This window comes from Rhizopus microsporus (assembly GCF_002708625.1).
Source record: "Rhizopus microsporus ATCC 52813 unplaced genomic scaffold scaffold_2, whole genome shotgun sequence".
Classification (NCBI taxonomy): Eukaryota; Fungi; Mucoromycota; class Mucoromycetes; order Mucorales; family Rhizopodaceae; genus Rhizopus; species Rhizopus microsporus.
This window is the reverse complement of record NW_019671917.1, coordinates 1,539,842-1,552,907: the sequence shown is the minus strand read 5'-3', so window position 1 is coordinate 1,552,907 and position 13,066 is coordinate 1,539,842. Positions and strand designations below refer to the sequence as shown.

The 13,066-nt window shown below is 37.3% G+C and overlaps 5 protein-coding genes across 5 annotated transcripts; 4 read left to right on the top strand and 1 right to left on the bottom strand.

Moving 5' to 3' along the window:
* Positions 1-5,702: 5,702 nt before the first annotated feature.
* On the top strand, positions 5,703-6,239 carry RHIMIDRAFT_266201 (uncharacterized protein). The gene has a single exon (XM_023611887.1). It carries the CDS (start codon positions 5,873-5,875, stop codon positions 6,095-6,097), a length of 225 nt encoding a protein of 74 aa, XP_023470198.1. The 5' UTR covers positions 5,703-5,872; the 3' UTR covers positions 6,098-6,239.
* A 488-nt stretch (positions 6,240-6,727) lies between these two features.
* RHIMIDRAFT_198193 (uncharacterized protein) lies at positions 6,728-6,886 on the top strand (the record flags this gene model as incomplete). Its single annotated transcript, XM_023606263.1, has 1 exon — positions 6,728-6,886. A coding segment is annotated over one exon (159 nt), but the record flags the coding sequence as incomplete, so codon positions are not given.
* An 867-nt stretch (positions 6,887-7,753) lies between these two features.
* On the top strand, positions 7,754-9,592 carry RHIMIDRAFT_234088 (uncharacterized protein; the record flags this gene model as incomplete). The annotated part of the gene is made up of 1 exon (XM_023608094.1): positions 7,754-9,592. One exon carries the CDS (start codon positions 7,754-7,756, stop codon positions 9,590-9,592), a length of 1,839 nt encoding a protein of 612 aa, XP_023470196.1.
* Positions 9,593-9,727: 135 nt separating this feature from the next.
* On the top strand, positions 9,728-10,309 carry RHIMIDRAFT_234087 (uncharacterized protein; the record flags this gene model as incomplete). The annotated part of the gene is made up of 1 exon (XM_023608093.1): positions 9,728-10,309. One exon carries the CDS (start codon positions 9,728-9,730, stop codon positions 10,307-10,309), a length of 582 nt encoding a protein of 193 aa, XP_023470195.1.
* Positions 10,310-10,347: 38 nt separating this feature from the next.
* RHIMIDRAFT_234086 (TrkH-domain-containing protein) lies at positions 10,348-12,820 on the bottom strand (the record flags this gene model as incomplete). The annotated part of the gene is made up of 4 exons (XM_023608092.1): positions 10,348-10,541; positions 10,593-11,016; positions 11,074-11,195; positions 11,257-12,820. 4 exons carry the CDS (start codon positions 12,818-12,820, stop codon positions 10,348-10,350), a joined length of 2,304 nt encoding a protein of 767 aa, XP_023470194.1.
* Positions 12,821-13,066: the final 246 nt, after the last annotated feature.

Sequence of the window (13,066 nt, the reverse complement as noted above, 5' to 3'; positions counted from 1 at the left end):
ACGTGCACTTGCACATGAAACGCTGTACGAGATGAGCATAAATTGGTTGAGTTTTTTATTTTCAGACAACCTTTTAGCAACGTATTCTAAAAATGGTAATTGCAACCATAGTGCTTCCATCTTGAGTCTCGTTTACACTGTTTCTGGAAAGTAATATTGCTGCAAGATATCGTATTTTGTATTATAACTTGTTAATGAGCTTTCTTTTAGGTATGCATACACTATTATAAAGGATGCAACAAGATGAGATATTCCCGGTAGGTCTACGTTGACTACTTTTCCAGTCAGTTTTACAAATGTTCAGTCCAGCGCAGTAATAAAACCATAAAATGGCCATTTTCTGAAATAAAGTAAAGTGACGAATCTCTACATATTTAAATCATAAGCAGCAAATCATAGAAATGGCGAATAGAATAGATAGAGTGTGATATGATTTGTCAAAAGAATAACATTCTAACAAGAACAAGGCAAAGACTGACCAGACTTATCCGCCAATGTTATTATTTGGGCAGATTAGTAAGAAAAATATTCTTTGGTATGCTTTTGCCTTGTTTGGGAAGCGCTCTTTCACAACATTCACCAACGTCAGTACACTTGGTTTTTAAGCACAGATCATGACACAGATTGCCTTTTAAATCCAGTATTTTATGCTCAGCCTGCAAAATAAATCTAAAAAAGAACAAAAGAAAAACTTTTGCTTGCCTGTCATAAAAACAGAAAATTCTATAGTTATGGTTGACGAATTAATCAAGTAAGTAGCTCAGATGCCGCTGACAACCATCGTCAATAGAACCTTCTGGACCTTTACAAAAAACAGTCTTACAGCAGAAACTTAAAGCTTAGTACATAAAATGCGTACAAGAGTTTACATAGATTGTCGATGTGGCTATATCTTGATACATGTAGTCAATTAACTAGGTTATGGATATCAAATCTGATTTATGCAACAAATTTTTTATGCGAGTTCTACTTTCTAGTGTTTGCATAGACATTATTAGGGAAGAAATTTATTTAGTCATTTCGATTATCTTACTCAGAGATGGCTTGATGTTCAGTAACTTTTGATCAGAAGTACTGTCGATACTTTAATAATCGATATATAAAAATACATCGCTTATAATAACAAGCTATCTCTCTCTCTTTTGCCTTGGTCTGAATAAAATGATGAACAAAAGACTTAATAAAGTAGCCGGCAAAATCTATTGCTGGCAGTACGACAATTTATAACTTGATAGCCATTATGAAAGTTCGATGATGGTTTATTTCAACTAGTGCAACAGCAACCCAGAAGAGGGTCAGTAAGCGTTTTGAATCTGATGGTAAGTTTTCAACAACAGTTTGAGGCAGGTTATGATAAAAATTTGTAAAAGGTTGCTAATATTTTATGTAAGAAAACTAATACCTAACACAGTGAGTCGTCATGTGTTTATTTGTACTCCAAATAGCATAATAGGACAAAGACTTGTAATGCATAATAGGATTAAACAGGAATTTGGTGCTCGCAGCTAAGTTCACCCATCTGACATACCATATATTAGCTATATGTACTTAGAGATTACATACCTTTTGCTACTCACTATCACCTCAAGTGGGTTCATAACGATGTATTCTCGAAAACAAAGTGGTATAGGCTCAAATATATAAGTCATACGTTGTACTTGTGATTAACTTGCAAGAACAAGATACAATATGTGTATAAATTCTTCGATGGTTTTCCATATCGATTTTCAAAAACTTACAGAAAATCTATAGCCTTTTATCCAGCTAAGATTTAAGTTGGCATCATGAGGAGACGATATAGATAAACCATCACATTTTGGGGACTATCCAGTCTTTGCTTTAAAAGCACTACGTGCTCAGGGCTTGAAAATCGGTGAACACGACGTACTATGGTTTCTCTTGAGGTACGTTCCATGGTAGCAAATAGTACCTGGTGCAGAAAGTTGTAATTTGCCTGTTCTATAAAGTAATGCCTTAGATCATTCTCTCTTCCAAAGAGTGTTACCATACGATAAAGCTGTTTTTAACAAGCAATGGTACCTTGGAATTTTTCTTATGAAGCTGGTGATCTTGGATCTACTGCTAGATAGAGAATTATTCTGAATAGCCATTTAGGTCTCCTTATTCCTAAACAAAGTGTTCTTGGTAAGCGTAAATGTGCAATGGTATGCCACTTTGAAAAGTCTTTTAATCGTTGTTGTTTGCAATAGCGTTGCCTTTTCATAGGTATTTATATTAGATTTCTAGTCAATTACTCCATATTGACTCTTTCCAATAAGGAGTACGTGCATATATCCACCAAAGTTATTTTGAATACTTGTATTCATTAAAAAGAAAAATAAATACTACAAAATATAACTGAGCTAAAGGTGAATGTTATTGTTCTATTTAACTACTTGCGACATTTAATAAAGGGAAAAAAGGATCGAATTTATATTCTACAGTATGAATTTTGTCAATGTGAATTATAATTTTTGACGTGCATAGTTAATCAACAGGGACAAGGTGGATGATTTCTAAGTATCTTATACTTAAAGAAGTTTCACTTGATAAATTGTATCCAAGGATATTAAATCTGATCAGCGTAACTTATTCCTTATTCAGTGCTTACATGCATTGCAAACTGATTTCAGTTCCGGTGCATTTCATGGCTATAGTGCTTTTTTACCCAGTACAGGCTTTGATTTATAAGCTAATTACAAGCTCGACAAAATAAATAACTGTAACTCTATATTACTAGCGGCAGCCCACAAGAATTTATAATCGTGGTGCATATTACTACGTTTCCCGAAATGAAGAGGTAAAAAGATTGAGAAAAAATGGAACTTGATGCTTAACAAGATCTCCTGCGCCATAAATAGTAATTTTGGATTTTGTAAAATATATATCTTAGTAAATATTTAGAGTGATTAGTCTATATGGTTCCTCTTATTCATTCCATTTGTATCCCAACTTTTTAACTCTGCATACTAAAATGGATAAATAATATAACTAATCAATTATAAAAAAATATTCGTAATTGCTTTACCACCATATTGATCCTCTCTAAGGCTTATTGAGCTATTCTTCTACTATTTTATCTCTTTACAAGGCTTATTTTTATCCATTTCATGCATTTATGTATTCATATTCTTTTTCATGGTTATAAAAACCCTTTTCTCATTACCCAATAAATCACATATTTAATAATACCCTTCATTCATGATACGCGAGTATCCATGACAATAAAGTCATTAAGTGAAGTATGTCGTGTACCTTAGCAACACATCCTGTTTCGAGCGCCATTTGAAATAGTTTATGCAGACTTGGAAGGTCCATTGCTTTACTATAAAAATGAGCGTATAGTCATCAAATCTATCACAAGCATAATCGTCGCTAATGTTGGTCTGCATTTCATAAGCAGAAGATAAAAGGATAGAAATATAACAACAGAGAATAGAAGATAAGCATTTTACCTATTTTTCATGTGCATTAAAAATAAAAATAAAAATATTATATACTCTTATGTTTTCCTAAGCTAGTAACTCAATCACTTATGTTTCATGTTTTATAAGCAGGTTTTGATACGTGAAGGCTAGGGCAGTTTGATTTTGGTTCTTTTTAGCGAAAAATAATAATTCCTGATTACGTTTATGAGACAAGCCAGAGTGGCTAACCAAATAGATCAATCATGATTGACTTTCTTTCTTTGATTGACAAATTACAACTGTAATGGAATCAATTGTGTGTGTTCCACAGAATCAGTAGTCTAGTACTCTTTGAGAAAAGCTTTATTTTTTTGTTTACTATCAGCTGCATTTTTAAAGGATGCCATCTCCTCTCAACTTTTTCTCTTGAACATTTAATTCTCACCTTACTTTTTTTTTTTACTCACTCTTAAAGAAAACTACCAGAAAAATAGAAAAACACGCATCAAAAATAAGAAAAGTGAAGCAATCATAATAAAAAAAAAATCATGTGTGTGAGGCCAGCTTTATGTAAACAAACGGCCTTATAAGAGAAAAGGAACGTGAAAAAAATATGCAAACGAAAGGGGGAAGGCGTTCGGGTGCTCGGATGTGTTGTTTATTTATTCATACATTATTGGAGAAAAGAGGAATGAGTCATTTATTATCAGCTTAAATAACATGATTCACGTAAATAAAAAACTATAAAAGAGACCATCATTCTTGTCCTTTTTCCTTTTTTTTTTTCTTCATTCTTTATCTCTTTTAAAAATTCTCCTATGCTTTTATTATTCCCTATGTTGAAAAAGTATAACAGCGTTTGAATGGTCTCAAATGACATATAACTAATACCACCGTTTAGAATATTCATTTTTACTGGCTCTATTTCATGGTTCCTGATACATCTTACTCTATCATAATGACCTCTCACGGGGTGAAGCCTTAAAGAAATCTCTGCTTCTGGCTAATACTCAAAAAATGCTTGCTACTGCTTATCAATACACTCAAGCAATCAAATAATCAAAAGATACTCAAATACTTACTCATGCTTATCAAATGTTTATCAAATCTCTGGAAAGACCAGTGAACGCCTACTCATGCTTATCAGTACCTACAAATGATCAACAGCGCCTGAAAATGCTAACGAATGCCTGTCCCATGCTTATCAACGTCAAAAAGTCCCTGAAGAATTTTACTCATATCTATCAATGTCTGCTGCTAGTAAATACTGCTCTGGAGTAACTACATACGACAGGTCGCTGCTTCTCTACGCTGAATCACTCCGAGATGCTCCTATTGTTATGGCTCTGCCTCTACAGCTGATGAATGGCCTGTAAACCCTCTCTTACTGCTGAGCTTGATGGTCGCGATGCTCCAAAGGTTCAATATTTCGATGTCTCCACGGTCATCACCCCTTTCGAAATGCTTCGTCCTAGGTACTTAGAAGTGCATTCTTTGTACGTTGAAGCACCTTTTTCGTTGAATTTACCGTGGTATGATTCTGAGATTAGTTTTTGATTTTTGAGATTTGAGTCTTGAGTGCTTTTTATTCATGGAGGGTTTACACTGTGTAGTCTTCTGGCATGCAGTCTATGGTTCTAGTCATCTTGGGTTTGAAAGCTAGCGATAATGTGGCCTTCTGGACTTATGGAAAGAAAAAAAGAAATCTCCATTTGTTCTCTAAACTTTGCTATCAAAAGAAAAAGCCTCTACTTATACAAAACATACTCTCTCTTTGGAAATCAAATTACTGCTTACTTATATAAAAGCTTCATTTTATTACTCCCGCACTTTGAGTACTTTAATATGGTTACCTTTCAGATCATTTATTATACTTTCAAGTGCATTGGGTTTACTCAGTAAGAAAGCAAATGTGTTGCTTCTTTATGTAACAAGCTGATGTTTATAAAGCATTTAGTAGTTTTAGTTTCTTAATAGATGTTGACACTTTGAATTGAAAATGGTACACAACTCCACTGATGAAGTATTTGCCAGAGGATGCAAGGATTTAAGCTTAAAGATGAAGAGGCGGCTGGTTAAACTCCAAAGGTTTTTGTCGTGTTTAAAAGTCGGCTTTTTTTTTTTGAATATGCTCCTTGAATAAAACCATACTTTTCTGTTTCTTTGATATATTTTTCTCTTGTAACTACATAAAATATCTTATTTTAAAAGAAAAATTACTACTAGACGCTGCGATGGCATTTTGTCAGCACAAACTATCGTTGAGAAAAACATTCCAGAAAGAACTGTACGAGAACAATGGCAGTGAATTTTATTTGGTACAACATATCTTTTAAATCATGTAAGCGTAGTTATCGTAGATGTGTATACAGTCGGTGTTACCAATGCCTCGTCCACTTGGAAAATTAGGAAACTTTTTGTTCCACATCACTCTTTACTTCAAACTATTTTTTGTTCTTCACACAATGACTAGAACCCGCGAAATTAACATCAAAAGATTGCAGGATTCTGAAGGAACAGAGCAAGAAATAAAAAAAATGAAACTGAGTACTATGTTTTATTTAAAGCAGCTTGGCTTCAACCAGTATGACATTTCGACCCTGATTGACTTGAAGCACACAAGTGTGCAAGCCGCTACCAATAGAGTGACTTCCACTGGCACAAATTTGACAGAAAAGAGCACAGGTTAGCCCTTTACATCCGATGAATACACTCGATGACATTTGGAACGGGTAATCAGAAGTGATCCGTCCCAAACGATTGGCACTCCAGAGACGAATTCCGCCTAATAGACAAAGATGTTTGTCGCTCCACTGTGAAGAAGTGGATAAAGTAGTTAGACTTTAAATACCATTCCCCAGGAAGCAAACTCAAGTTGACTGAGGAACAGAAGAAAAAACGTCTTGACTGGGCCAAAAGTCATGTTTACTGGACCGATGATCAATGGAGACAGGTGATCTAGTCTGACAAATCAAGTTTCTGAGTATTTGGCAATGACGGTAAGCCGAAAGCCTTAAGGAAACAAGATGAACGTTACGAGAGCTGTTGCCTTTTGAGGATTGTCAAGTTCGATAGAGGAAGAGTGATGATTTGAACTTGTTTTTGGGCTGGGGATATGACCCTTTAGTTTTTATTGACAGCAATATGAACCAAGATTTGTACGCAAAATGTTTGTCGCAAAACCTTCTCTCCTGATTCAATGAATTATTCAGTTCTGAAGACTAAAAGTACATCTCCAGGAAGATAATGCGCCTTGTCATACAGGCTCTTATGCCAAGTGGTGGAAAGCTAGCCATTCACTTGACGTTTTGAAAGGGTAGCCAGCACAAGATTCGGATCTGAACCCAATCGAAAACGTCTGGAGCGAGCTGGCTCGCTATTTGCGTAAGCAGAAAGCCAATATTACAAATACTGAAAGCTCGAAGAAGGCTATTTTTATGGTTGGGAAGCTATGCCACTTGAGCTGGCGGAGAAGTTAGTGGCCATCTGTGACAAAGAGATGCTAGGCAACAAAATACTAGATTGATATTTTTTTCATTTTCTGAAAATAAGTATGTGTAGCTTGCCATGTTAAAATTATTAAGTCTTCAATCCACGTCAATCATAAGTAATCAATAGTATTTATTATGCTCTTTTGCTTTTAGACAAAACATTAGTAACCCCGACTGTAGATATGAGCAGTGATCAAACACAACATTGAGGAGAGTTGTTTAAAAAAAATGTAAGAATATTAAACCACTCTTGGTAAGTGTAACATGCTGCTTTGTTTGTAATAAATAGCTCAATAGCGTAACCTTAAAAACTTTTTCACTGCTGACGCCAAGGAATGGGCCTGGCTTAAACCTGCTGTTGTCGAATAAAGTGATAAAAGTATGACAAATTTCGGTGCATGTTATGATGCAAACCGATATACGCTGCAAAATAAATGTGTGTAGGGTAAATGCAGGTAAAATAAACAAAGGTTGAGGGAGTATCAAACGGCGCTGATATTTTTTTTGTTCATAAAAACAAACTTTATGCTGCCAACTTCGGTTCTTTACTCAAAATAAGAAATTGCCACACCCATCGTGAGGTGATACGGGTGAGCCAAGGTTCCTGTTGTCAAGGTGGCCTGTCATAGAAACCAAGATGAATGTCATCGGTAATAATAAAAAATAAAGCGCCTCTTTTATTCTTTTATTTCTGTTGATGCATCTTTTCGCATAAAAACACCCAAGCAAAACAGAAAGAACTGACAAAATAAAACGACATAAATAAAAAAAGTCAAAAAGTGTTACATATCTTTTCCTGTAAATAACCCTTTCTCTTTTTCTCTTTCTCCTTTTTCTACATTTGCAACATCACTCATGTCATTCTACATTTCCCTCTTGGCTGCTTATATCCTCGGCGGTCTCACTCTGATACCCTTGATCCTTCTTTCTTTGTTTATGTTACAACCCAAGTCTTTACCCAGTACGTTGACTCCTTCTGATAAATTAGAAGAAGACTATAAAGACGAAACGATGGTGCACAGTCATTTCTATAAAGTTGGTTATCTCCAAGCCACGCAAAACATGCCAATTCAGTCAAGGAAAGGCAGATTTTTCAAGTCTTATGCTACCCATCATCCATACCAGCATCAACAACAGCAGCAGAATCAACAATCACAACAGCCACACCAGAGCTATCAATGCCAACAACAACAACAACAACCACAACAGCAGCATTTTTTCGCCGTTTTAAAGTTTAGTACGCTGTTTTTGTACGACTCTGACTTGCAGCAGGATTGTAAAGTGGTGATCAATATTAGGCAATATACCGTACATATCTACCCGCCTGGGCTTAAGGATCACGAACTGTTTTCAAAGCGAAATTGGATTCACCTGAAGAGTAAATCACATGATCTGACAGACTATTACTTCAACTGTAGTCGGTGTGTAGACAAGGAAGATTGGTACATAGCCTTGATGCGCGCCAGCCAGTTGGACCTTCCATTACCGACATTAAAGAATACAATGACGACACAATTTGATCAATCAGCGATGAACCATCTGATCTCTACTGTACATAGCGACCCAGAACAGTTTGAGCTCCAATGGCTAAATGCCCTATTAGGTCGTTTATTCTTGGGTATCTACAAGACAGAACGGACGCAAAACTTCTTTTACCAAAAGATACTCACCAAGGTTGCCAAGCTAAATGCACGTCGACCATCATTTCTGGAAGAAATCACAGTACGCTCCGTGGATGGCGGTCATGGCGCTCCTTATATTACGCAGCCAAGATTGGTTCACTTGAGCCCTCAGGGAGAGTATACGAGCGAGATGAGCGTGCTTTATGATGGGGGCTTTCGTGTCGAACTCGAGACGGTCCTTAAGTGGACCTACTCCGATCGACTTCCTCCCATCCGTATCGATCTAGTGCTTGCCATCACTCTCAAGTCAATCCAAGGCAAAATGATGGTCAAGATCAAGGAGCCGCCGACAAATCGTGTATGGTATGGGTTCTACCAGAATCCCAAGATTGATTGGATCATAGAACCGGTTGTTTGGGAAAAGCGTATTGGCTACTCTGTTGTAAGCAAGGCGATCAAGTCCAAGATTGAAGAAATATTCAGAGAAACACTAGTGCTACCCAATATGGATGACATTGTCTTTTTTGCAGCAGATGGTGCAGGCGGTATCTTTGATGCTCAGAAACAAGCCGATAGCAACTATGAATCGCTACCTGAACTTTATTCAACACCATCTGTATCGCTTGCACCTAGTGATCCCTTCCTGACGACCACAGGCAATGATGTCTCCACCATTTCCAAGAAACGATGGTTTAATAGGACCAATAAGGAGCCATTTGCTGTTGCTGTGACTACAGTGGATATCCCAAAACCCATCTTATCCTCTCATACAGCTGATACACCCTCACAACAGACTCTTCGGTCACTCATAGCAGCTAAAAAGCCTAAGAAAAAAGTATCATCGTTTCGACATAATCTCATGGCTCAGGTTGATCATAATCATTTCGGACAGGACACTACAGATAAGAAGCCAGCATCACTCTCCTGTGTGGATGCACTACATTCTGTTCGACTAAGTAAAAAAATGCTTATGGAAAAGCCATCAAGGCTACGGTCAAAATCATTACCAATCACAGGTTTGTCAGAAATTAATGTTGTGCAAGATGACAGCTACAATAAAAAGCAACAATAAAATAATAATAATAATAGTAATGATTCGTATCAATAATTTCTTTTTAAAGGATCATAACTACATACTTGATATGCCGCTCGTCGTGACATAAAAAAAAGAGTAGCATATGAACCTTTTTTTGGTTTGGTTCATTTCATGATTATCTTGTCGATTGGATATATTTTAATTCCTTTTGACATTAAAAGCTCAGTCAAGACTTTAACAAACAATGACTATGTTCTTAATGAACCAAACATAACCTTGTGTATTCAAGGCTTCCTTCAATCATTACCGACAACTTATCCAACAATTGAAAAACATGTCATTCAGCTTGCCAATAGTGCAACCTCTGTCGAACGAGAACAGTGCACAACATTGTCATTAGCTCTGGGTCAACTCGGTCAACCAGTCTATGGAGTGATGCAATTAGAGAATAACAGACAATGTATTCTATCACGGACAAGTCAGAATGACATTTTCACACTGCACATAATTAAGGTTGACCAAAAATCTGAAAATAACAGCATTCAAGAGGATAAAATGCCTGACCTCGAGGGGTCTGTTCGGCCAGCAGAGATACTTCGGACATGTCAGCTTTGGCCCAACTCACAACCTCAACTCGCCGCACTCGCTAATCAGATATACAAGACAGCATTGCTCTATGGCTATTGGGACAATTGGCGTGTGTTTGAGAACATTTGTCAACGTTATCAGATTGATGTTCAACAGTTTATTTAGATAAACGTGGGTATATTGTATTATATATTATGTCGTCCTTATAGCGTACACGAACGGGTGTATATCAGTTGTCCTTGGATACTGTTCTCCCTTGCATTGGGGTAAGCAGATGATCCAGTTTCACAATATGTCGAAAATGACGTGGCTCTTCTACGTAATTCATCCTCTTTTTCCTTTTGCGCGAGTGTATCAGAAGGTAATAAGATAGATCGATCAATGGATGCAGGCAAACCTGATAACAAAGTGAGAAGGTTGTTATATAATTTTTTTTCTCTCTCTTTACCTCTGTGTCGACCTCGGTACATTAATGCGATAAGTACCAATTTGCTTAATGTCCTGTACTGACCAGCTTGCGAGGTTGATGTGTTTGGATATCCAGTAGACGCGCCTACGTTACCAAACGCTGACACACATTCATAAATTACAGTCGCAGTGGTCACGGGAGAAGGCGACATGATCGACTGAGCTTCGATGACACAGATAAGAAAGATACCCGTGATGACCCAACAGATATCGCTTGTCAATTGTCGTTGAATCTGTGTGATTACAAAAAAATCAGGTCCCTTCAACAGCTTTTTTGAATGGTTTGCTATACTTGTAATCGTCGAGTGTCGTTTCAGTCGAATAAAAGGCGCTTCCGATAGCTCGTTTTCAGAAAATTGTTGCGGTTCTTCGTTCTCCCCTCTAAAGATACCCAGTGCCCTTTCCTATATATATAGCTTGTAAAAAAACTTTTCCCTTAAATTGCATTTTTTTTTTTTTACCTGATAGACGTTACTGTTTCGCATAGAGATAGCCACAGGATAAACACTGATATACATGGCTACAATGTAAACTATTTGTGTACCAGGATTGATATCGGCAAGATTGACCACAGAGAATCCGGCTGTCATAAGGTTTCAATCATATTAATTTATTTCTGTGATGGATATATAGAATGCACTTACCGTTTCGAGTGGCGACAGATTGAAATAGACCATCCAAAAACCTTGATCCCCAGGTGATGCCAGAAAGAACAGGTAACCAATAATTCAAGGCCAAAAAGCAAATCAACTCGATCACGGTAATAATGACAAGGATGATGAAAAGCCACCAAGTCTGGGTTGACGGGAACAATGTGGTATAGCATCGACGAGGATGGTCTAGTAAGTATTTAAATGTTTCTCGAAGCATTACTTTGGATCTTGGCGTCAATTGATAAAAGACCCAAATGATAAAACGAAGCATGATGGCATACGCTGTGTTTCCGACCAGGATGAGGATGATACTCAATATCAGAGGACAGGGCGCGTTCTGAAACGGAGTCATACTGGCATCAAGATGGTTAAGGCCGAGGTTGGTGAATGATGAGAGACTCATGAAGAAAGAGAAAAACCAAGCGTTGACCGGGCCAGTTGGATTGGATGTTTCAAGGACCTCTTGTGCATAGGAGGAAGCAGCAACATAGATACGAAAGAAGAATCCAAAGCTGATGACGAACCCCAAGTAGTAAAGAGGAACAATGCGCGCAAGCATGTCAAGCGCACGGTATTCTGTGCCGCCTATACGGTATCGTTCTCGTCGAGTCAATTCCGATTTGGCGACGGGACGGCTCATAATTTCAAACTCTGAATTGGTCCGGTGAAGAGGAGCAAGGTCGTCTTCACGGTGGCTCTGCTGCTGGAACTTTCTTCGTTCTCGTTCTCGAAGGATGTTTGTGTCTTCACTAAAAGTGATCTGTTGATTGTGAGGTATACTGCTACTGTTTTTGTTGCTTATATTGCTATTATTATTCATATCAGTGGCTGTACTGTCCGTGTTGTTTTCACTGGTTGTATGACTGCTACTTGCATTGTGCTCACTTGCGGTATCATGATCAAGTGGTGACACTCCGCTGCTTCTTCGGCTCACCGGCTCATTATTTTCTTCATCGAGTCTTCCCATCTGAATGGCGCTAAATTCTTGTGGTGAATCAACGACTTTATCGGACTGTGTATCAAATGAACGACGACGGCTGTCTTTTTTGAAAACCGAAAATCTTTTCGAGGTTTGGACTGGAGTCGATCGAATGGAGAGAAGTGACATTCGTCTACGGATCGGGTCAAACATTGTTTTCTCTTGTTGTTCTTGTTCTTGTCGCTGTTTCTTCAATTTCTTGTATTCTTCTTTTCTTCGTTGATTCTCCAGTAGGACATCTTCAAAACGTTTTGAAAAATAGTATCGCCTTACCATGACGACGAAAAAGGAAATCAATACATGGTTACCTAAGAACGTACTAAAGTATAAAATAATCATATGGTAGGTAGACATCTGTGACATTGGTATCGTATTCAGTCCGGTATTTGTTGATCCAGTTGTAGCCATGAATAATGCATCGACATAATTCCAATCTGTGCCTGGTTGACAATAATAGAGGCCGGAAGTGATAAATATGAGGATGAGGATATAAAGATAATGAAGTTCAAGAAAATGAATCTTTGTGTCCCAAAATTGGTAGATGGCTACACCAATTTTATTCTTTTTGAATGACATGCGTTTTGGTAGAAAAAAAGAATCAAAAATATATGTACAGCAGAAAAAAAAAAGTAGAGAGAAAAAAATGACAGAAATACCACCCGTGTGGGTGTTTCTTTTTGATGTTCCGCCGACGTATAGAAAGGCTGGATGACAAATTTTACACCTGTAATCCGCCGAAACAAAGAAAAAGAGGAAATAGCGCCACCAAACTTCATACGGTGGCTGTAATATATTACGTAAAGAACGAGTACTTGTACCACT